At 36.0% G+C, this 23,972-nt stretch overlaps 1 protein-coding gene across 1 annotated transcript; it reads right to left on the bottom strand.

The window, feature by feature from the left end:
- Positions 1-18,725: 18,725 nt before the first annotated feature.
- On the bottom strand, positions 18,726-22,910 carry LOC107859815 (leucine-rich repeat receptor-like serine/threonine-protein kinase BAM3). Its single transcript, XM_047407928.1, has 2 exons — positions 20,115-22,910; positions 18,726-19,229 (listed from the first exon to the last, which is right to left on the bottom strand). The coding sequence occupies exons 1-2, from the start codon at positions 22,663-22,665 to the stop codon at positions 18,892-18,894; spliced, it is 2,889 nt and encodes a 962-aa protein (XP_047263884.1). The 5' UTR covers positions 22,666-22,910; the 3' UTR covers positions 18,726-18,891.
- Between the last annotated feature and the right edge of the window lie 1,062 nt (positions 22,911-23,972).

Here is a 23,972-nt window from a genome sequence, read left to right on the forward strand (position 1 = left end):
TACTCTAGCTAATTTTTTAGCAGCTCAGATAGAGCGTCCAACTGCTATTCAGGCCAACCCAGTGGCCAATACTGCTGCAGCCAGGATTTGGGACTTCGCCCGAATGAATCCCCTATTCACAAGATCTAAGCCAGAAGAGGATCCACAGGAGTTCCTTGATCAGATTCAGAAAGCCACAGATATTATAGGAGTGACTTACAGTGAGAGTGCTGAGTTAGCTGCCTATCAGCTACAAGATGTAGCCTATATATGGATTAAATAGTGTAAGGTAGACAGGGGTACAGATGCAAAGCCCATGGAGTGTGAAGAGTTTGCTACTGCTTTTCTAGATAGATTCTTTCCCTTAGAGCTGAGAAAAGCCAAGGTGTTAGAGTTCATCAATCTCGAAAAAGTTAGCATGAGCGTGAAAGAGTATTCCCTCAAGTTTACTCAGTTAGCCAGGTATGCTCCCCATGTAGTAGTAGATATTAGGTCTAGAATAAGCAATTTCGTATCTGGGGTGTCAGATAGTGTAGTTAAGGAATACAGAACTGCAATGTTGATTAAGGAGATGGACATATTCAGGCTCATGGTCCATGCTTAGTATGTAGAAGAGGCTAAGAATAAGAAGAAACAAAAGGGAAAACAAAAAAGCTAGAATAGGTAGCTTCAATTTCTCAAAGAGATTTCATTTGATATATAGTAGGTCCTCTAATTCGATATATACAAGGATTTATGGTTTATTGAAGTTGACCCAAATTTTGACGCTCACTAAAACTTAAACGATAGGAAAGCTTTCAACTCGTCCTAGAGTTAAGGGACCTCTATGATATTAATTCATGCTCAAATAGATTCCCACACGATTCAAAGTATTTCATACTTGGGAAGATATTTCTGAAACATTTAAACTCGAATTTTTCTCTTTACCAAATACGCTCTAAGGATCAGACTGGAAGAGGATTTTGCAAGGCATTATAGAAATGTGGTAAGAATTATAAGGGTATATGTAGGGCTGGAAGTGATGTATATTTCGGGTGTGGTATACCAGGCCATAGATTCAACGATTGTCCTTAGTCAGGTTCGCAGGGTCAGTACAATTGTCCTTTAGCTCAGTTGGTCGCCCGAATCAGCAGGATGCCACTTCTAATGCCACCAGTGGGCAGCGCCCAAATAAGCTTTATGCACTTCATTCTAGACAGGATCAGGAAAATTCCTCTGATGTGGTCACTGGTACATTACCAAGATTTTATTTACATATTTATGCCTTGTTAGATCTAGGAGCTTATTTGTCTCTGGTAACTCCTTACATAGCAGTCAACTTTAAAGTCAGACTAGAAATCTTAACAGAATATTTTTTTAGTGCCTACCTCAGTAGGTAAATCTATTCCATCTATATGAGTATACTGAAATTTCTCGATTATAGTATTTTGGAAAATCCCTTCAGTTAATTTCAATAATATAGTCATTTCATTCTAGTTTCTTGATGGGCCAATCATTGAATAAAGGGGTAGTACCTTAGTTTTAGTTGATTTAAGCTCAAATTTTTTGATTGAACAAGTAGAAAAAAGAGTTGATAATTCTAAGTTAGTCAGTGTTGAGGTTGATATATGATGATTGTTGGGGCAATAGAAAGCTAAGAATTGGATATCAGGAGAAAGTACTAGTAGTAGACCTTACATTATCAGGTGTAGTCCTTTAGAATGAGTTTAGTGTTTATGAATATTGTTATATCTAAGGATCTAGACTAAAGTAGTTTCAATTCAATTAAAATTTATTAAGTGGTTCACAGACTTAGAATAACGGCTTTAAGTAAAGGAGGAGAGAGTAAATGTTTTATGTTAAGGAAAGATTGTTGCATGCTTGTTTCACACGAGGTTATAGTTATGATGATAGGCTTGAATATCATGATGACGTGTAAGTGGCTAAATGCATTTGGAGATTTAAGTAGGCCTGAACATAGTGGGAGAATTTAGTCCATCTCAGGCCTCAGTAGGTAGGGTTATTAGTGCCCATATAAACATTTTCAGTAGCCTCAAGAGAAATGCAATATTGAAGTAGAAATTCTAGTTGAGGAAATAGTTGAGAAATATAGCTAAGATTGCAAGTTAGTAGTTGCAGTGCATAAGGATTAGTAACACTATCTTAGATGACATTGTGTAGGCCTTGCTCCATATTATAGAATTGTAGCCACGTGGTGATTTCTTATTCAGATATCTTATTCAAACCATCAAGATTTTCTTTCTCCCTAAAGTCAGTAGAATTTTATAGAAAGAGTATTAATAAATGCTCCAGTTGAGTATAAGTTTTTAGTATGAGTTAGTTTGTAAAGCCAGCAATTCAGTTTCGCAATCAGGCGGACAAGTTTTAATGGTTTTCTATCTTTTCACCTAGTCGTCCTATCCGAAGTCTTATGGATATGACTGTTCCAGAATAGAGCATTCTAGTAGTTACAAGATTAGCTCAGTTCATGTATCATACTCAATTTCAGATCCCGAATATTTTGCCATGATTCAATTCATAGGTGCCCCATGCATCGTCTCATCTTTTCCTCAATATCTCAGCCAAGTTAACATTCTTCAGGGGACATAATGTTCCAAGGGGGAGATGCACTATAACCCCCCAGCTTTGATGTCCTAAACCTTCCAATTTCTCATCATATAACAAGATCCAATTGGAGGAATGAGTACTCATAAGTTGACTCTCTCATTCCAATCTCAACTATATGACCATTCCCATGTCATGGCATGTATCCAAGGAATCAGCTCAGTTCATGATATTCAGTTCATGTATCATGTTTCAAACTCAGTTGAGTTCTCATATTCCCATTCATGCATGTTCAGTAAATGATCTCAAGTTCATCAGTATTCTCAGCCTAAGGTAACAATCTTCCTTAGATTGGCTTGGTTCCATGTTCAGTTACAGTTATGAACTTGGTATCTATTACCGTTGCATATCCAGTCATACATTCATAAATCAGTTCAGTCATGTACTCATGCATCAAATATGCATACTTAGTATGAAAACTCAGCATATCAATACTTTCAATAATGTATTCCATGCATCAGATATGCATGTTTAGTGTATAAATTTAGTCCATCAATATTTTTCAGCATAATCAGTCTCATCGAGGACGAATATTCCCAAGGGGCAGATATTATAAGACCCCACAAAATTTTAAACTTAACTCAGTCCATTAAATCTTGAAAAGAGGTCCTAGACTTAGAAAATCAACGAAGTGTTTATGCATAGAAGTATTTTAGCCTTCGTAACATGGCGATCCTATTTCACGACCCTTATGACCTTAAAAATATCAATTTTATGGTTGATTCATGATCAGGAATGTCAGTAGGTCACTTTGGGTGAGTTTTGGATTTTTGGGACCTCATTCGTACTATGTTTAGGTGACCAAAATAGTGGGTCGATGCGATCTTGACGCATCGCATCACACATCACATCAACAGATAATTTTCCATAGCTTTCAATGCAATTCCAGTGAACCAGCACAAACTCAATGCTTCACGTTGTTCATTGCGTTGATACCATCAATGCAGCGCGGTGGTTTACGTGTCACTGGGCATATTTTCAGTCATTAAAATTCCACATCTAGAGGGGTAATTGGATCATTTTTACACCTCATATTAGCCCTAGAAAAGACATAATTAGGTCATCCAAAAGGCAAAATTCGCTCATTCTCTCAAAAATCCTCTCAAGAACAAATCCTAGGGGATCCAATTTCAAATTCAAGATTCAAGAACGCACCATCAATCTTCACGAATTCAAGCACCAATGTATGTTTGGTGTTCATCCAAGGGTTTTCTTCCACCCTTGGAGTTCAAGAATCTCTTTTAAAAACTTTAAGTTTATTAATTTCATGAATTCCATGTTGGGTTTGAATGTATTTATGATTATGATATTAATTGGGTTTCTAATCCATGATTTATTACAAGATTAATGTAAATTTATGTGACATGTGTGTAGTATTATGTGAATTCATGTTTAAGCCCTTGAATTTGTAGGTTGGGATTTGAAATCATGATGCCTACATGTTGTTTAGTATCATGTGTATAGATTATGTTCTCCAATTGTTTGATAAATTGCTCATGTGAATTAAATGGGGAAATCATCACATGTTAACATGTGTACAAGCTTATATCTTACTAGTGTTTGATAAAATATCTCTATGAATAAGTTATGAACATTGTAATGCTTTTTAAGATCATGCTATGCCTTACTTTTCATACTATCGGGTCCTAAGGGTATCTAATACACGACAATCTGGTTGTTTACCTAGAATTATAGAAGCTTTGGAATAGTCTCAGTGATGTCACATACAGTAGTATTTAGTCAGTATGAAACTCAGTATATCCAGTTAGCAAATAGACCTCAGAATACGCAATCAGTTATAATACTCAGTGAACTCAGTCTAGCTCAGTCAGTTAACATGATCAGTAACAGTTCAGTCTATCCTAGAACAATTTAGAAATTAGTTTGGTGATTCAGTTTGGAGTAGGATTCCACACTGAGTGAACCCAAGGATAGGGACTCACCTGCCAGCAGAGGGTGTGATCCTTAGAAGCAGTCCTTGTATTCCAAAAATACATAGCTAGCAAAGTTGAGACATCAACCTGTTAGTTAAAGGTTGATGAGGTGCTCTACCAGCCAGTTGATGGTACTACTATTCTCATTCAGAGCATCTGCCAGATGAGAGTGACTCGGCACTTGTCTTTACCTATGGCATGGTACTGACACCCTTCAAATTGGGGTTACAGGTTGGACCCCAAATCAATTCAAAGAAGGGGAATATAGGTTAGATGATTATCTTCCACAGTTTTAATTTTAGTCTCATAGAACTTAGTTCAGTTTTGTAGAATCAGAACTTTCAGACACAGTTATTCCACTCAGTATAAAACTCAGCATAGTTCCATAGAATTAGGATTATCAGAAATAGTCACTCAGTTAATAGTATTGCAGTAATAGTAAACTCAGTTATCTGTCTTTCAGTAATCTAATCTCAGTATCTAGTGTTACTATGATCTCAGACAAAGCATATGTAGATATGTGCACAGTATTGCATAATCAGTGTTTTATCAGTTTCAGTTATACATGTACTCTCATTCAGTTATAGTCATGTTACCCATTCATCTATTTGTTCATGCATATGAACCCATGCATATTAGCCTACCTCATCTAGCATACCATTACATTTCATGTACTGACACATGCTCTTTCTTTGTGCTATGATGTCTCATATCATAGGTTTAGATGCTCAGATTGTTGACCGCACATAGATAGATTCAGTTATCATCAATAGTTTCAGTAGTGAGTCCTCATCTATCTAGGCTATGCTTTAACTTTAGTTATTAGTTTATCAGTAGTTCAGTAGTCAGAGTTAGTTGGGGGCTTGTCCTATCAACTCCACATTCAGATAGTTCTGTTAGAGGCTTTTCAGACTAGACTAGTTCACACAGTACTTAGATTTCAAATGTTATTATTTACTACTATTTAAGAATTTGAACCTTGTGGCATTTCATTCTATTTTCCACATTTACTACAGTATTATTATTCAGTGCTCACAGTAGATATCAGTCATGACTTAGCTTATGGTCCTTTAGGGTCATCAGCATCGTGTAGCATTCGGGGTATAAACTCGGGACATTACAACACCTCATCACCTACGTTCATACTGATCATGGAGAAGAATTTGAAAATAAGGCATTTGAGAAATATTGTGCTCAACTGGATACTCTTTAAACTTCTTTTCACTTTAGTCTCCTCAACAAAATGGTGTAGTAGAGCAAAAGAATCGGTCCCTCTAGGAAACTTCTAGGACAATACTATTATAACAAAATCTCCCAGATCAATTTTAGGTAGAACCCGTTAGTATGGCATGTCATGTCATTAACAGGTGTCTGGTCAGACCTATTTTGAAGAAAACACCTTATGAATTCTAAAAGGAAAGAATACCAACATCGGCTACTTCTAATCCTTCGATTGCTAATGTTTTATTCATAACAATGGTAAGAATATCCTAGGATAATTTGATCCATGAAGTGAAGAAGGTATTTTTCTTGGGTACTTTCCCACTAGTCGTGCTTACAAGGCTTTTAATAAAAGAAATTTGTGTGTTGAGGTATCCATGCACATTGTCTTTCAGTAGATCTCAATAATGAATCATGGGTTGAAGATATTAAAGAAGAATCAGAATAATTTGACAAAAATAAGTTTGGACTCTAGTTGAAAGATCAAGAAACTGCTCAGTAATAGGAACTAGATGGGTCCATAAAAATAAGGTAAATGAAAAAGGTAAATTCATCAGAAATAAAGCTAGGCTCATATCTCAAAGCAATTCTCATCAGGAAGGTATTGATTATGATGAGACCTTTTCCACCGTAGCAATGTTAAAGTCCATACAAATTTTATTAGACTTTGCCGTATTTAAATATTATAAATTATATCAAATGGACATAAAATGTGCTTTCTTAAATAGATTTATTCATGATGAAGTCTTTGTAAAACAACCCCCTGGACTTGAAGAATCTTCTTTTCCAAATCGTGTATTCAAGTTATCAAAAGCACTATACGGCCTCAAACAAGCTCCAAAAGCTTGGTATGAGAGACTGGGTACTTTTCTACTAAGAAATAATTTTCAAAGAGGTAAAATTGACACAACTCTGTTCATTCAGAAGTTTGATTCAAATCTTCTCATTGTGCAAATTTATGTTGATGATATCATTTTTGGTAGTTCTAACATCTCTATGTACGGGAACTTTGCTAATTTGATGAAAAGAGAATCTGAAATGAGTCTTATGGGGAAGCTCATATTCTTTCTAGGATTACCAATCAAACAAACTCCTAAGGGAAACTTCATCAGTTAGGACAAATATATGAAAGAACTCACCAAAAAGTTCTGCATGGAAAAAGGAAAGGCTTATAGAATACCCATAAGCTAATCCACAAACATTGATTTAGACCCAGTTGGCAAAGATGTTGATGAAAAGATGTACCAGGGGATGATCGGATCTCTACTCTACTTGATTGAGTGTTGTCCAGATAGTATGTTCGGTATATTTAAATATGCTAGATTCTAGTCGACTCCGAAGAAGTCTCATCTCACTACACTCAAATGAGTCATTCGATATCTAATAGGAACTCAAGGCCTTGGTCTATGGTATCCCTACTCCTCACACTTTGATTTAATCAGCTACTCAGATGCTGATTTTGCAAGAGACAAAAGTGATAGTAAGAGCACCAGTGGAACATGTCAAATTCTTGGTGATGCCCTTATCTCATGGCATATCAAGAAACAAACTTTCATTTCTGTTTCAACTACCGAAGATGAATAAATAGCTTGGAAGATGTGGTACCCAAATCTTGTGGATTATGCATATTGACTTTGACTTATCCTTCGAATATATTCCTATTATGTACGATAACACTAGTGCCATTGGCCTATCTAAGTATACAATGCATTTCTCTAAGGCTAAATATATTGATATCACACATCATTTTGTTCAAGACCATGTAAGCAATGGTGATTTTTCTCTATAATTTGTTGACTCTAAAAATCAACTAGCACATGTTTTTACAAAACCCCTGCTAGAAGAAATATTTTGCTTCCTTCAAAGAAAACTTGGTATTCTCAACATTAAGGATCTTTAAACCTTTTTAGCAAAATCATGTATCCATCTAAGTATTGCCTACATATTATTTCATTTCTCTGTCTATATACTACCTTTTTTTCTTTTTGATTATGTCAAAGAGGGAGATAACGCACAACATCATAATAGCCCATCAGTTAGGGGGATCAAAGCAAATCAAATTTAAATGTCAGCCAATACCTATACAAGCCAAGGAGAGCAAGATAATAGACAGGGAAGTCAACTGATGTTTACTTTTGTTGTCATTATTAAAAAGGGGGAGATTGTTCGCCATCTAAGTCCACGTTTTAATAATGACAAACTTCTTTGCAGACACAATACTGAACTACCAATATTGAAAGGATAAAAAATTGACTCCAAAAATAGAAGGACATCGAGAATGGAAGGACATCCACGGTATCCAAGTAAAATCAATTACAAGAGAACAAATGGAACAAGAATCATAGTACCAAATGTTAGGGAAAATCAAATCAAGATAAAAGAATATCTCGACAAAGAGGGTCACGACATGGAAAGCAAATCAATCAAACATCATAGAAATAAATCACAAGAGAACAAATGAAAAGAGAATCATAAAACACTAGAGATATGTTGGGTATATAAGTAAGTAGGCCTTACTCCCTAATAACATATTTTAAAATTATGCAAGTCTAGTCCCAGGATAATATCACTGGTGGATTGGGTTATTTCAAATGGTATTAGAGCAACTCTTATGTTATCCTTATCGGTGTGGATAAGAGTTCAAACTGAGTTTAGGCAAATACGAATAAGGTGGGGCAAACCTTTGTTTTGAGTCAGTTAAATCCCTTATGGTGGGGAAAACCTTAGCTAGGATGTTGAGTCCACAAGAGGGGGTGTATGGAACACCCCAGATTAGGATTAAAAATCCCACATCAACAAAACACAGGAGAGATGCTGGGTATATATGTAAGAAAGCCTTACTCCCTAGTGATGCATTTTAAAGCCTTTTAGGTCTAGGCCTAAAGCGGATAATATCACTAGCAAGGCTGGGTCGTTATAGGCTCGACTATTCATTTAGGATTTATCTCCTTATTTTAGCTAGGTATGGCCCTTTATCGATGGAATTCAGGTCTTTTACCATAGGTTAGTAAGTAAATAGCCCTTAGGATTAGACTTAGCCTTTTTAGTGACTTGTGATAGGATTAGGAAACCTTAGTCTAAGTTTGAATAGGTTCTTACATCAGGTTGAGTTATTGATTTTGGTAGTGGGCCACACAGCCCTAGTTAGATAGAATGCTTTGAATTATGTTCCTTTAGAGTTAGGTGGACTTATGAACTTTCTTAAGCTATTACCTTGGGTTTGGGTTTGACTTAACTTGATTGCATACCTATTTAGCTTTGTGACCCCAATTAGAGTGATATTTGACCGTAAATAGAATAGACTGATTGGGTGACTGGAGACTGATTCTACTTAGAGGATCTGGCTGATTGGTGACTGGAGATTGATTCTACTTAGAGGATCTGGTCGTTTAATTCTATAGAGTATGATTAATGGGCTTGAGATTTGGGTCAAATTTTGGGATACTACTACTTATTTCTTATGCCCCTATTTATAAGTTTTGGACTGAGTTTGTTATCAGTATATAGATACAGTTTGAAACCTATGATTTCTAGTTTGAGTTTGAAATTTGGTTATGATTATGGTTTGGGAGTTCTGGCATTCATTTATGGTTATTGCTCTGAAATCATGGTAGTTGTATATGGATATTGTTTGGAAATTCCAATAATTGTATATAGGTTATCTGGCCTCTTTTTTTTATCCAATGGTTTTGGTTCAAACATAGTTAATGCTATAGTATGGTTATGGATTAATCTAAACTCTTATTATTACCCATTGGTTCTAGTTGAAGTCCAGTACACTTTTATCCCTATGGTTCTGGGATTGGAAATTTTTCAAAAATTGGTACATTTTATAGTTATAGCTAAGAATGGCTACATTTATCATCCACTTTTGTTAATTTTACATCTGTTACCGCATTTGTGGTCCTTACTTTGGATTTTTGCTTGTTTGGTTCTACAAGACTTATGGGGCTTTGTAGGGTTATTTGTCTTCTTTTGAGTGCCTTCTGGGCTTATGGAGGCCTTGTTAGGATTTAGCTAGGCATTCACTTTCATTCTTGAGTTACTTATTTCTTATTTTTCTCATTTACCTAGTGTAGCCTATTATTGCCCCTTAGTGATGATGTTAATTTACATCCTCTCACTTTATTTATACTTTTACTGTACTTGAGCTCAATCAACTTATGATGCCTACTAAGTACCCATTGTTTTAGTACTCATACTATACTTTGACATCTGTTTCCCTAATATATATACAAGTATGAGTCACTGCCATTGGCATTATTCTCGGTCCTTGCTACTGATTTGGAGACACAGTAAGCTTTCAAGAGTCCAGAGTTGATCCTCATCTTTCACTTCAGTGATAGTCTTAGGTATTTTTTGAGACTATTATATGCATATTTAAAACCCCACATTTTTCAGCTAGAATTCAAACCCATTGTTGCTACATGTACAGACCCAAACCCAATGATTCTATGTCAACATTAGTATGGTGGTCAATTTTGTAGAGTGGGAATGTCTTTGGATACGAAGTGGGATCATAAAGATCTCCTAACTCAAGGACTAGTTAAGAATTTTTCTATCGAATGAGGTTTAGTGAATATTTCAACTTGGGTCAAATTCTAATAACTAATAATTCTTGAATATAAAGAGATAGGTTGCCTACTATACACCAAATGAAAGATATTTGAGCCTTATTTCCAACGCATTCAATTTCATCTTAATCGTATATTGGAGTAGAAAGTTATGCTAATTTTACTTGGGAGTATCTTTTCGTCAAAAAGTGGCGACTAGGCTGATGATCCATTGCTAGGTAATGACTAAGGTGACAAGCTATCATCTAGGTAATGAGCTATCATCTAGGTGATGAGCCGCAGCTCAAGTCATTAGCCTTAACCAAAAAATAGCAAAATCCATCTTGAAAGTGACGACTATGGTGATGAGATGTAACCTAACAGACGAGCCATCAACCGTATTGTCAACTAAAGAATTTTGCAATTTCTTTGGTTTGTTTAGGGGTATTTTTCTATTTTTGTCACCCCAAACTCCTCCACTACAACTTAAGAACACTAATATGCCCAATTATTTTCAATTACTTAAATCAAAAGACTGATCTCTCATCTTTAAATCCCTAAGTCAAGAACACTAGGGTTTTCTCAAGATTGGTTATCTAAAGCTTCAAGGTTTTATTTCTCTCTGCAACTCTTGATATCTCAAGCATGTTACTCTCGCCAAATCTTATTTTATCGAAATCATGTGTTTCTAATTATACCATGTGATTTTATTAATGATTTTAAATGTGGGTTGAGGGTTATTGAACATTGTTGAATTAATACCTTTTTTCGTGGCTTTTACGAATCATGTATAGTTTGTATTGCAGGATTTGAACATGTAGGGTGCATGGGAATGGTGAATAAATTGGGGGGGTCATGGTTTTCCTAAAATTTGTGAATTTTGATAATTGAATTGGTATAACCCCAACCCAGTCCTATGAAATAGGCTTTGAATATGATTATATGTACATTGAACTATCTTTTGAATTACTGCATGGCATAAAAGGCCTAATGAAACATAAATTAATTTTAATTGAACCTTTGGGATTGTGTATTCCCTATATAAATGAATAATTAAACATAGAGAGGTCATAATTCCCTCATGTGATGGATAATTGATATGGCATGATAATGTTAGCTTACAAGTAAAGTTGATATGACTATACCAATGGGGTGCCTTGATGAATGAATTGGTTCAATGAATGAAAATATGTGAAGAATGTTTTCATTGGGCTTATAGAGGTTGTGTAGTTGGGTCGTGAAAGTGGAGGTCCCGAGGGACCAATACTTGAAACCATTTTTGCCATCGTGGAGGTCTAAATAGTCGAGTGTTTGAGTCACTTTTGCTTTATGATCGGGTGGTTCGAGTCCCCCATCTTACATGATTTGGTGTACGTGTCATCCTTGATTTATGTCGGGTGGTTTGAGTCCCACATGTTGCATATATACTTATGATTATTCTCTAGTTTGTGTGGCTACACACACTGGGGCCCTTTTGGCAGAGAGATTTGAACCCATATAGTTCTTGGGTGCCTTATTATGATGGTTAAGCTACATAATCCAGGCTAAGGTTTTAAAGTTCATGATAAGCCTTGTTTCTTATCCTGATATATGATATATATATATATATTTGCATATGATTATGTGCATTGTTCTTGAATGATTTTGAATTATTGATCATGGTATTACTTTATCCCTTCCCTGAGTTACATACTAGCACTCAACCCGCTAACCATCTCTGGACGTTATATCCCCTTGTGATGCAGGACTCAAAGGCGCTTCTATTTTTCCTGTATAATGATTAGGTGACCGTTGGATAGCTCATAAGTTAGATTAAAGTGGTGAGCTTCCATTCTCTAAAAGACCTTTATTTTATGATTGTGGTTTCATCTGTATCTCAGACTGTTCTATTATTTCTTTTGGCTATCGTCGGGGGCATGTCCCGACTTAGGTTGTCTTTTAAAGTTTTAGAGGTTTTATGGATAACTGTGGATTGGGATGTTGTTGAGTACAAAAACCTCAATATGGTTTCTCTATTTTATATGTATGATCTTTTGGATTTGCTTTCGCTGTTATATAGGTTTTGTGTTCTAATTAAATAGGCAAAGGAGGTGGTCTCCAATCCTCGGTGGACTCGAGATATCTATGACAGCCAAGCCCTAGTTTTGGTATTAGAGCACCGCTCAGGGTTGTTGGGTATCTGCAAAGCCATGTCGAGTAAAGTCTATTTTATGGGTATGTAGCATGCCATACTTGTAAGAAAGAGGCTAGGAGGCATTTAGGAAATATTTCTTGTTCTTTAATACTCTAAATCGTGTAGTCATGTTGTCCATATAAAAGTTATTTAAATTCTATCATTGCTCTAATATTGTGGGCTATGACTCATTATTGAGGCAATACAAGTGCAAAAGCTTAGATTCCTAACGATGTAGTCCTTTTGGATTGAGTCATCAAAAGATTTTAAAATAGAATAAGGACTTGATAGGAGTCCATTAGTACACTAAAGTGTATGGATTCAAGTAAATACCTCTTTCTTCATGAGTTGTGCTTTCCAGCTCAAGGTATGGTGTAGAGTCAATCCCTTCCAAATATTTTATTATAGACGTCTTTCTTAAGGGGGAAAGTATGTATCTAAATATTAGGATAGTATTTCCAACTGAGAGGTAGTATGAATTAGGGTATTATGACCTATGTATAGTAAGATGATCCAAAGGTTAATGTTATATAAAGTTATATATTTAAAAAAAAGGATGCAAGTGAACTTTAAGTGAAAAAGGTAGTTATATTCATGCAACCATTAGGTGAGTGTTAGAGGTTGTATGTTCTTATGGTAATTCGCTGTGGTTGCAGGAAGATGTGTAGATTTTATAATAGTTTGTAGAGGAAGTGATTAGCTATGGTGATTTAGAACTTATTAAAAATTGTGAAATCATAGAAAAGGGAACTTGGTTATGTTTATAGAATTTTGAAGGTAGTCAGAGGTATGTATGGGTAAGTAAAAGCATTGTGAGGAAGGAGAATGTGTTAAAGATCTTAATTGGTTATGTTATAAGATTAGGATCTACTATCCCGATATATGATTTTACTACGTCGAGAGTCTTTTGAATTTTTGTCTAGCAGTTTTAAGCCAGTCTAGTAGGTGGGAAGATGTGTAGTCAATTTTAGGGTGTAATAAAAGTACTGTGAAGAAGATGTGTTAGTAGGCCATAGTTAAGTAGAATAAGGAATTTAGATGGATTAATTGTCATATATTTGATAGACTGGTGTAGTATTTGGCTTGTTTCATAAGCAATTCATGATTGGTAAAGGTGTTAAGCTTGAACTTTAGATATTAATTATGGTGATAAGGACGTTACCTCGGGGATAGTGATGCGAGAATTGTGAGGGTAAATTAGTAGGCTTGATTTGATAAGTGGAGGAGGCTAGGTTGACAATTTATGAAAGATTTGAGTGGAAAATTATGAATATACATGAGGACCAATATTGAAGTGATGAATTGCATCTAATTCATTAGGTGGGTAAGAGCGTTAGGGTTATAAGTGTAAGTTGAAACCTAGGTAGTATGTTGTTAGATGAGGTTTTAAGTGTATAAGTGACATATGTACCTAGTTCATGTTCTTGGATTTCATAGTATGGAGAAGTATAGGGAGTTGTTGTATGGTATTCTTTAGAGCTAAATTTAGGGAAATATAGATAGACGAAGTGAGCCCTTGGGGTAGTCTTAAGAATTTTGTTAATTTGTGAGGTTATGTGATTAGAGGTTTAATGCTAGTATACTAAGGAGTGAAAATGGATTTTTATATGTTAAGAAGTAGGGATGTGTATGCTCATGAGAGTATGACTTATAGAGTGATAGCTTTAGAGGCTAGAGAAAGTTAAGATTATTATCCCTAAAGGGTAGTGTCTTCATATTATGGTAATCAGGGGGAGATTGGCATTCATGTGTATGGTGATACCCCACATAGTGCTGAATTTTGTACTCATAGATTTAATGAGAGAATATGTCCTCAAGTCTAGGATTGTGACCTTTAAGCAAAGGGGGAGATTATGAACTAAGGTAGATCTTAAATTTTCTCATGGTGATGAGTTTCAGGAAAGTGTTATGATAAAACTATTCTTATTCTAGCAAATTCCTAGTACATCAATTTAAGAGATCATTCTACCAATATCTTATGTATTCGAATTGTGCCTATGCTTAAGGTCCAAGTTCTCTATTCAACTTGTGTCCATGATCCTACCCTTGAACTAGAAGCAATAATGATTCTCAGCAATCCAATATTCCAAGTATTCAAGCTCATTGATATGTCACTCTTTATCCATAAACTCATGTCTCACTTTATGCTTAGTTCTAAGAATCTATACTCTCTATATGTTACCAACTCATTTTATGTCATGTATCAGCCCAAAGTGATGTTATCTATGTGAACTCATGATCATTCTAAGTTCTTAGAATGGGAAGTAATAGCTTCAAGTGGAAATTCTTATCTTATTGCTTGAATATATGAATCTCGGCTTTATGTTATATGAATCTTAATATATGCACTTATGTTTCTCACTATGCTCGGTCCTAAGAACTCCTGCTAAGTTATGTTTATGCTAAAACGACCCTCTATTTATGATCTAGGTGGTTGATATGAAGTATTCTATGCGTATTGTATTGTATCTCATTTTATGGGTCTCACCTTGAGTAGTACAACTGATACGAATCATAATTAAGAAGTAACCCTCCCATTCTTGATGTTTGTACTCTAGTCCCTCAGTGACCCTTATTTTATTAGTATGGTAGTAGCTATGGAAGTATAGTAATGTTTTAGATAAGGGAGTGGATGTTCTCTAATGTGAAAATTTTGGGTGTCGCTACTCGGGCTCAAGTTATAGATGAAGAAGGAAGAATGAGATGAACTTTCATTATGCGAAATAGTTAGGAAGGGAAGATGTGGTGAAAATCTTTGTGATAGTGATTGAAGTTGTTGGTTTTTGGGTGATGAGATCCATAAAATTGGTGTAGTCAAGATAGGCTTGAATGTTTGTGATTTATAGGTACACAAACCATTGTGTTATATGGCTGGTACTCTTTGATTAAGACCTGAGGTTGTTTGATCATAGTGCTAAGATGGATAAGTATTCTTAGAGTGGTGCAAAGTATAGGGTCTCATAGCTTAAGCTAGCACCTTCTAACTCCAGATTAGGATTTAACATAGAAGAACTATGCAGTTATACTCAGGCTCTTGTAGTTATGTGTCTTGTGGAGGAATTATAAGATCGAAATGATGAACTGTTGCATTCATAGCTGAAAGCATAATGGGGAAGCATGGCTATATGTAAGGGCTATTAGACATATCATTTAAGGTGGAGAATACTTTTATTCTATTATTATGTCCCGCAAAAATCTCATTTCGTGTCTTATATAAATCTTAATCAGGCTGAGGATTCCTGGAAAAAAAATTCTTGCCTATATAAATCTTAATCAGGCTGAGGATTCCTGGAAAAAAAATTCTTGCCTTACATTGTTATGATGATGTTCCATAAAACTAATGCCCAAGATTATTTGTATGTTATGTCTCGTTATCACATGATTCCTGCTTACATGATTTACTTAGCGATATCATGAATCTCATTTATCTTGGTGCCTATGTATGTTTTATTGAAGGGGAATTCCTAATGTAAAATTACATCCTTTATTCCGTACTTCTAGAGCTTCAGTAATTTCCTACCCATCATTCGAGATGAATGATTCCAAGGGGGAGATAATATAACACCATATATTTTGCACTAGAATTTGAACCCATTGTTGCTGCATGTATAGACCCAAACCCAATGATTCTATGTCAACATAAGTGTGGCGGTTAATTCCATAATGTGGGAATATCTTTGGAGGTGAAGTGGGATCATAAAGATCTCCCAACTCAAAGACAAGTTGAGAATTTTTCTATCGATTGAGTTGTAGTGAATGTTTCAACTTGGGTAAACTTCCAACGACCATTACTTCTTGAATATAAAGATATAGGTGACCTACTATATACCAAATAAAAGATCTTTGAGTCTTCTTTCCAATGCATCATATTTCACCTGAATTTGATATCAGAGTAGAAAGTATGCTCATTTTACTTGGGAGTACTTGTCTGTTGAAAAATAATAACTAGGCTAACGACCTATCAGCTAGGTGACGACTAAGGTGACAAGCTGTCAACTAGGTGATGAGCCATCAGCTAAAGTCATCAGCATTAACCAGAAAGTGGCAAAATCCATCTTGAAAGTGACGACTAGGGTGACGAGACATCAAATAACTAATGGGTCGTCAACCTTGTTTTATACTAAAGAATTTTTGTAATTTTTTCTATTCTTTTAGGGGTATTTTGGTCTTTTCCTCACCCCAAACTCCTCCCCCACAACTTAAAAATACTAATATACGCTATTATCTTCTCCTATACAAATCAAACCACTACTCTCTCCTCTCTAAATCCCTATGTCAAGAACACTAGGATTTGCTCAAGGTTGGTCATCTAAAGCTTCAAGAGTTGATTTCTCTTCGTAATTCTTTATATCTCAGGCATGTTACTCTTTTCTAAATATTATTTTATCAAAATCATGTGTTTATAATTGTACCCATGTAATTTTATTGATGATTTTAAATAAGGTTGAGGGTTATTGAACATTGTTGAATTAATAGCTTTTCCCATGGCTTTTATGAATCATGTATGGTTTGAATTGATGGTTTTGAACATGTGGGGTGCATGGGTATGGTAAATAAACTAGGGGGCCATGGTTTTTCTCAAATTTGTAAATTTTGATTATTGAATTAGTATAACCCAAATCCAATCTTGTGAAATTGGCTTTGAATATAAGTATATGTACATTGAACTATCTTTTGAATTATTGCATGGCAAAAAAGGCTTAATGAAACATGAATTGATTTTAATTGAACCATGGGGATTGTGGATTCCCCTTATGAATGAATAATTAACCTAGAGGGGTCATGAATTCCCCCATGTAATAGATTATTGATATGGCATGATAATGTTAAATTGCAAGTGAAGTTGGTATAACGATACCAATGGGGTGCCTTAATGAATGAAATTTCAATTAATGGGAATGTGTGAAGAATGTTTTAATTGGGCTTAAAATGGGTTGTGTAGCTGGGCCGTAAAAGTGGAGGTCCTGGGGGACCAAACTGAAAATCATGTTTGCCGATGCGGGGGTCTAAATGGCTGGGTAGTCGAGTCACCTTTTCTTTATGATCGGATGGTTTGAGTCCCCTATATTACATGATTAGTTGTACATGCCATCCTTGTTATATGTCGGGTGGTTTGAGTCCCCCATGGTTTATATGTACATATGATTATTTTTCGGTTCGTACAGTTATATGCACTGGGCCCTTCCAGCGGGGAGAGCTGAATCCATACTGCCCATGGGTGCCTTATTATGACAGTTAAGCTACAAGTCCAAGATAAAGTTTTAGAGTTAATGCTAAGCCTTGTTCCTTATACCGATATGTGATATATATATACATATATATATGTATATATATATATGTATGTATTTGCATATAATTATGTGCATTGGTTTTGAATGATTTTAAACTGTTGATCATGGCATTACTTTATCTCTTCCTTGAGTTACATGCTAGCGCTCAATTCGTTAACCGTCTTCGGACGTTGTATCCCCACACGATGCAGGACATAGAGACATTTCTGCTTTTCCTACACAGTGATTAGGTCATCGTTTGATAGCTCATGAGTCAGATTGAAGTGGTGAGCTTCTATTCTCTGGAAGGCTCTCATTTCATGATTGTGGTTTCATTCGTGTCTCAGACTGTTCTGTTGTTTCTTTTGGTTATCGTTGGGGGCATGTCCCAACTTAAGTTGTCTTTTGTAGTTTTAGAGGCTTTGTGGATTAACTGTGAATTGCGATGTTCTTAGGTACTTAGAACCTCAATAGGGTTTCGCTATTTCATATGTATGATCTTTTTTATTTGCTTCCATTGTTATATAGGTGTTGTGTTTTGATTGACTAGGCAAGGGGGTGGTCTCCAATCCTAGGTTGACTCGAGATACCTATCACAGCCTGGCCTTGATTCGGGTCGTGACATATATATATTTTTGATACTATCTAGTATTCTCCTTTTTTATTATAGTGGTTGTTGTGCCAACTTTAGTAGGTCTTAGGAGGGTTTGTTTCGTATATTTTATCCTCTTCCCTCTTTTGTTTAGTATGTTATGTATGTATTATTTGATTCCGTTTATACTGTTGTTATTGACGTCTTCATTCTTAATTCCCTTTATATTTTACCCACTTGTCCATTGCATGTTGTTTCAAGTTATGGCTTGGCTTATCTGTTGCTGGGTTAAAGTAGTTGTCATCATGACCTGAAAAATTGGGTCATGACAGGACAAAGTTAAAGCATTATGATGATTAGAAATAATCATAAAATAGAAATAAAAAAGAAATTATGTAATGGTATAGAAAATAAACTTATTGCAACTGCTGACTTAAATTAATTTCTAATTTCACTTTGGCAAACGCTAGCAAATGACAAAAGGTCTTCCCAATCACCCAAGAAATAATGGGAAAAAACTAAAGATATATAAGAATTAGTAGCCACAATTAGGTGGTGGATTATATCATTGGATTTGGAAAGTATTTGGTTGTTTAGCTTGAGAAAGCATCTGAACTACTTCCCTCATGGTAGGCCTTTCAATGCTGTACTCTTCAACACAAAGCATTGCTACAAAAAATACTTGCATGGCTTCTCCAATTGCAACATTTTTGAGTCTTTCATCCAAGATTTTTACCACCTCTTCCTTGCTCCAACTTGTTTCTCTTTTCGCCCATTGTACGATGTCAACACCTTCTTCTCCAAAGTTTCCCACCGGCCTTCGTCCTGTTATAAGCTCCAATAATACCACACCAAAGCTATACACGTCGCTTTTCTCATCAATTTTCAGCGTGTATGCATATTCTACACAAAAGGTAACATGTAAGGAACAAACTTTGTAGTAGTCCTAGTTATTTGTGTTTCTCTATGTCTATAGGTCCATAATGTGAAAGGATAAAAGTTATTCCCTCTTCCACTATATTTCGTGATTTCCAGGCAGGATAGAATATACATAGCATACGAATTACCAAATAATAAATTAACAAACAAATTTAAGTTAAAAGAGAGTTTCAATACATGCTCCTCTTTATGGGGCTTGGAGAAAGTAAGGCTGGGATAAGAATCTGGATTTTTATATTCACTCTACATTTTGGGTCAAAAAAGTTTCTTGTGATTGCTCTTTATGAATTCAAGGTTCTTAATAATTCTATGATCTACTGAAAACAGGAAAAGCATCACTAGATATATATATATATATTTGAAAAGCTACAGAGAATTTTCCTTTATGTTTGTGTGTGTGTGTGTGTTTTAAATAAATAGCTATCAATATTTTCTAATGTTTGTGTTCAGTCTTGGAAATTACTGCACTTATTTTACTCCATTCAAGAAAGCAACCTTAGTTTGTGATATCTTTTTCTTTAACCAGTAAATGCTGAGGTTGAACAAACTTTGAGATTTCAATACTCCATCCACTCTAAAATGTCAATAGGAGTAGCTTGTAGCACTTGAATTTCAACACAGATCTAAACCATAAAATTCTCTTTAATTTCAGCACGGAATGGACTCAATCGAATGGCCAACTACTTGCTATTTTTGTAAGAGATGAAATCCAAAAGACCATTATTAATGGGTAGTAATTGGTTCGAGTGCATAATAGGCCAGTCAAAAAAAAATTAAATCAACCAATCTATGAACAAATTAATTGAAGGTTTAAATTCGAGAGGCCAAAGGAATATAAAGAAGAATTACCTGGAGCAATGTAACCATAAGAGCCTGCAATTGCAGACATGCACTCAGAGGTACCGTTATTATGAAAGAACTTGGCTAATCCAAAATCTGCAACATGAGCTTCAAATTCAGAATTCAGCAATATATTGTTGGACTTGACATCACGGTGGATTATCATCGGGGAGCAATCATGGTGCAAATATGAAAGGCCCTTCGCAGCTTCTATGGCTATTTTTAGCCTAGTATCCCATTGGAGATGCCCGCCGTTCTTCCCATGAAGCACTTCACCTAAGCTTCCATTTAGCATATACTCATAAACTAGCAAATTGATTTCCTTGTTTGAACAAAATGCGAGCAGTCTCACAATGTACCTATGTCTGATCTTTCCTAATGTTTTAATTTCGGCAGATAGACCATTATCATGGGAGCCTTTGCTCATTCCCAACTTCTTCACTGCCACATGATTGCCGTTTGGCATAGTTCCCCTATACACTGTCCCGGCTCCACCTCTCCCGATGATGTTGTTATCTTTCAAGCACTGCAAGATGTCTTCACTTCCAAATTCTAGCTTCTGAAATGCTGTGAGCTTCCACAAATTTGAATTCTTACTCCCCTTTCGTGTCTTGATTACTGCTATGACAACAAAAAGGAGGGAGCAGATTAACAGCCCAAATGCAAATATGAACTTGTATATTGTTGGAACCTTAGTTTTATTGTCACTTCCATCTCCACGTTTTGATGGAGTGTTGGATGTAACATTGTTCAAGTAGGGTCCAGAGAGATAAGGGTTGCCAATGAAGGAAGTTGAGTTGAAAAATAAATATTGCCCTGATTCAGGTATTGATCCAGATAAGTTATTGTGGGAAAAATCTGCAGAGGTTAAGCTCTTCATTGCGCCAATCTCCTCAGGAAGGCTCTGGTTAAAGTGATTCCAGGAAACATTGATGTAATTTAAGATGTGAATTTGAGAAATTTGAACTGGGATAGGACCAGAAAGTTGATTTTGGCTCAAATCCAAGTAAGTTAGGGAAGGACAGTTACCAATCTGAGGAGGGATTCCACCAGAGAAGTTGTTCCTGCTCAGGTCCAGCTTTAAGATGCTTTTCAGTCTGCCTAAATCAGAAGGGATATCTCCTGAGAAACCATTTCCAGTCAATAGAAGATTCTTTAGCCCTGAAAATTTTCCAATAGCACTGGGAAGTGCACCAGACAACCGATTGTTTGACAGGTTCAGACCTTCAAGTTTAGAAGATGCTGAGCTTTTCGCTTCTGAGAGTTGTCCACTGATATAGTTGTTCTGCAGTTCTAGCAGTGACAACTCTGGCAAAAATAGAAACCCTGTTGGTATTGTTCCACTCAAGTAATTCTGTCCCAATCTGACTCTTGACAAGGTGTGGCACTGGCCAAAATCATCAGGTAAAGGTCCAAAAAGAAAATTATCAAGTAGAATCAAGATCTTCAAATTCCTCCCCAAGCACAGAGATTTTGGTATCAAGCCAGTGAGTCTATTAGTTGAAAGATCAATCTCAACTAGTTTACCGTTCATCCCAAGCTTTGAAGGTATTGATCCAGTGAAATTATTCCGCCAAAGATTCAACATTTCCAACTTTGGCAGCTCCGCGATGCATTGAGGAATCTCACCATGCAAATTGTTGATGAAGAGGTTCAGCAAGATGAGCTCCCTGAGTCCTGCGAAGTCAATTGGGATCTCTCCTATGAGTTCGTTGACTGAGATATCAAGAGATTTCAAACTTGTCAAATTTCCTAGCTGAGGAGGAAGTACCCCAGTAAGTTGATTCTTTTGCAAGAAGAGAGTGTCCAACATATTAAGATTGCCCAATTCTGCTGGAATCGGACCCATCAAGTTGCAGCTGGAGAGATCTAGATGAACCAAATTGACCAGTTTTCCCAACTCCGGTGGAATCCCCTCATCAAACTGATTGAAATAACCCAATTGCAGCCACCTGAGGTTTGTAAGGTTGCCCAGCTCGCGAGGTATAGGACCGTGCAAGTCATTTCCTGCAAGAGACAGGAACTCAAGCTGATTCAAAGTACCATAGCTCAAAGGAATTTCCCCCGAAAAGTAGTTTCCCCCTAAATTCAAATGCTTCAGCTGCAGAAGTTGAGTGACTCCCAAGGGGAGCAGGCCAGAGAAATTGTTGTTATAAGCATCCAGCACTTGAAGGACATTCAACCTGGGAAACTCCAAGCTCAAATTTCCACCTAGTAAGTTGTTGGAAATATTCAGGATTTGAAGTCTAGTGAGCTGATGAATATTAGGTGATAGAGAGCCAGAGATGTTTAGATTGGATATATCAATGGAAGTTACTGATTTGGTGATGTCACACGTGATGCCGGTCCATGAGCAAAGGAACATATAATTTGAAATGTTCCAAGTAGACAGAGTACTACTAACATAGTCTACAAATGCTTGTTTCAAGGAAACTAGCGTCTTGGCCTGTCGTTTAAGTAACAGATTATGGGATTGACATGAAGTGATGACATGAGGAGAAACGAGTAACATGAGGAGGAAATAAGTGAAAAAGAAGAAACTTGTGCTAGAAGCGGCCATTTAGATGCTTAGTAATTGAAGTTGGGAAAACATCAACGAGAAGAAGATGCAGCAGGTGTTTGTATTGATTCCATTGATACCGAAAAAGGGTGATGGTAAGTTTTGGCCTTGGATGCTGTTGATTTGTAGCTCTAGCTTTTCCCATTTTAAATCTTAATTTTTTACCTTTGTATTTTCTATTCCATCATCTTTAGCTTTATGGAGGAAAAGCAAAAGCAAAAGCTAAAGAAAAAAAAGCAAATTTAACATAAAGATGCATTGGCAACATACCCATTTGAGCTACTACATTGTGAATTCAGTTGAGGCAAAATTACGTCTGTGCCCACAGCATGAACTCATCCCCCCCACCCCCCCACGCCCGACCCCCAACCCACCAAACCTGTAAGTTGATAGCTACACTCTCGATCTGCAGCAGTTGAATTGATAATTAAGATACTCCTAGAATGTTAATGTAGTTTGATTCCTTACTTTTTAAAGGTTTAATTTAAACCTTCTAAGTCAAGTACAAGTGCAGAATCTGAGTAAATTGGACTCACATGATTCTTCACTGATATGATTCAAGTGCTCTATTGTTGATAGAGTTAAGATTTGTGCACGATAAATAAATTATTTTTTTACAATATCACATAAAAAATGATAATTTGCTATAAAAGGTAAATGTTACAGGATAGCGTAAAAAATGATACGCTCATAAGGTACAAAATTTAAACTCATATAATTAAACAAAAATACCATCAAATTTTTTTTTTATAAAAAAAAAAAAGAGAGAGAGAAATGGTCGCAGAGAAAAAGAAAAAGCAAACTAATTGCAACAAGATTTTCACCTAACAAATATGCTGTCAATAAAAAAAAGAATAAAATTTTCTTTTACTCCTCCCTAATCGCTATCACATTTTTCTCTCTTGATTACTCAACCCATAATTTTAGGATTGGAGATGGAAGATGCTTTATCATCCGAATTCCTTTTGTCAAGAATAAAATATTGTACTCTCATTTTAACCATGATTTATGAGGTGTTTTTTTCTTGGGTATGCTAACCAAAGCCCCACATTAGTAGTTGAAGGAACATGGGACTACATATAAGGTGTGGGATCTCTTAATAGTGTGAGATCTTTTAGAAAAAATCGTGCGGGCTTGACCAAAGCGGGCAATATACATGTAAGAGTGTTTTTTGGTTGGCTGAGCACAACAACTAGTATTAGAGTCCAGGTTCGGCGAGATGAGTATGGGGATGTGGCGGAGTAATGTATGTGGTGCTTGATTTGTTTACCTTTATGAGCTTGAAGATGCACACATGAGAAGTAGTT

The sequence above is a fragment of the Capsicum annuum genome, chromosome 1 (genome assembly GCF_002878395.1).
Source record: "Capsicum annuum cultivar UCD-10X-F1 chromosome 1, UCD10Xv1.1, whole genome shotgun sequence".
In the NCBI taxonomy this organism is placed as follows: domain Eukaryota; kingdom Viridiplantae; phylum Streptophyta; class Magnoliopsida; order Solanales; family Solanaceae; genus Capsicum; species Capsicum annuum.

Coding starts and splice junctions, on each gene's coding strand:
- LOC107859815 (XM_047407928.1), bottom strand. CDS start 22,665: ATGGCCGCTTCTAGCACAAGTTTCTTCTTTTTCACTTATTTCCTCCTC. Junction 19,230..20,114: donor TTATGGTTACATTGCTCCAG/GTAATTCTTCTT, acceptor CCTTTTGTGTAG/AATATGCATACACGCTGAAA.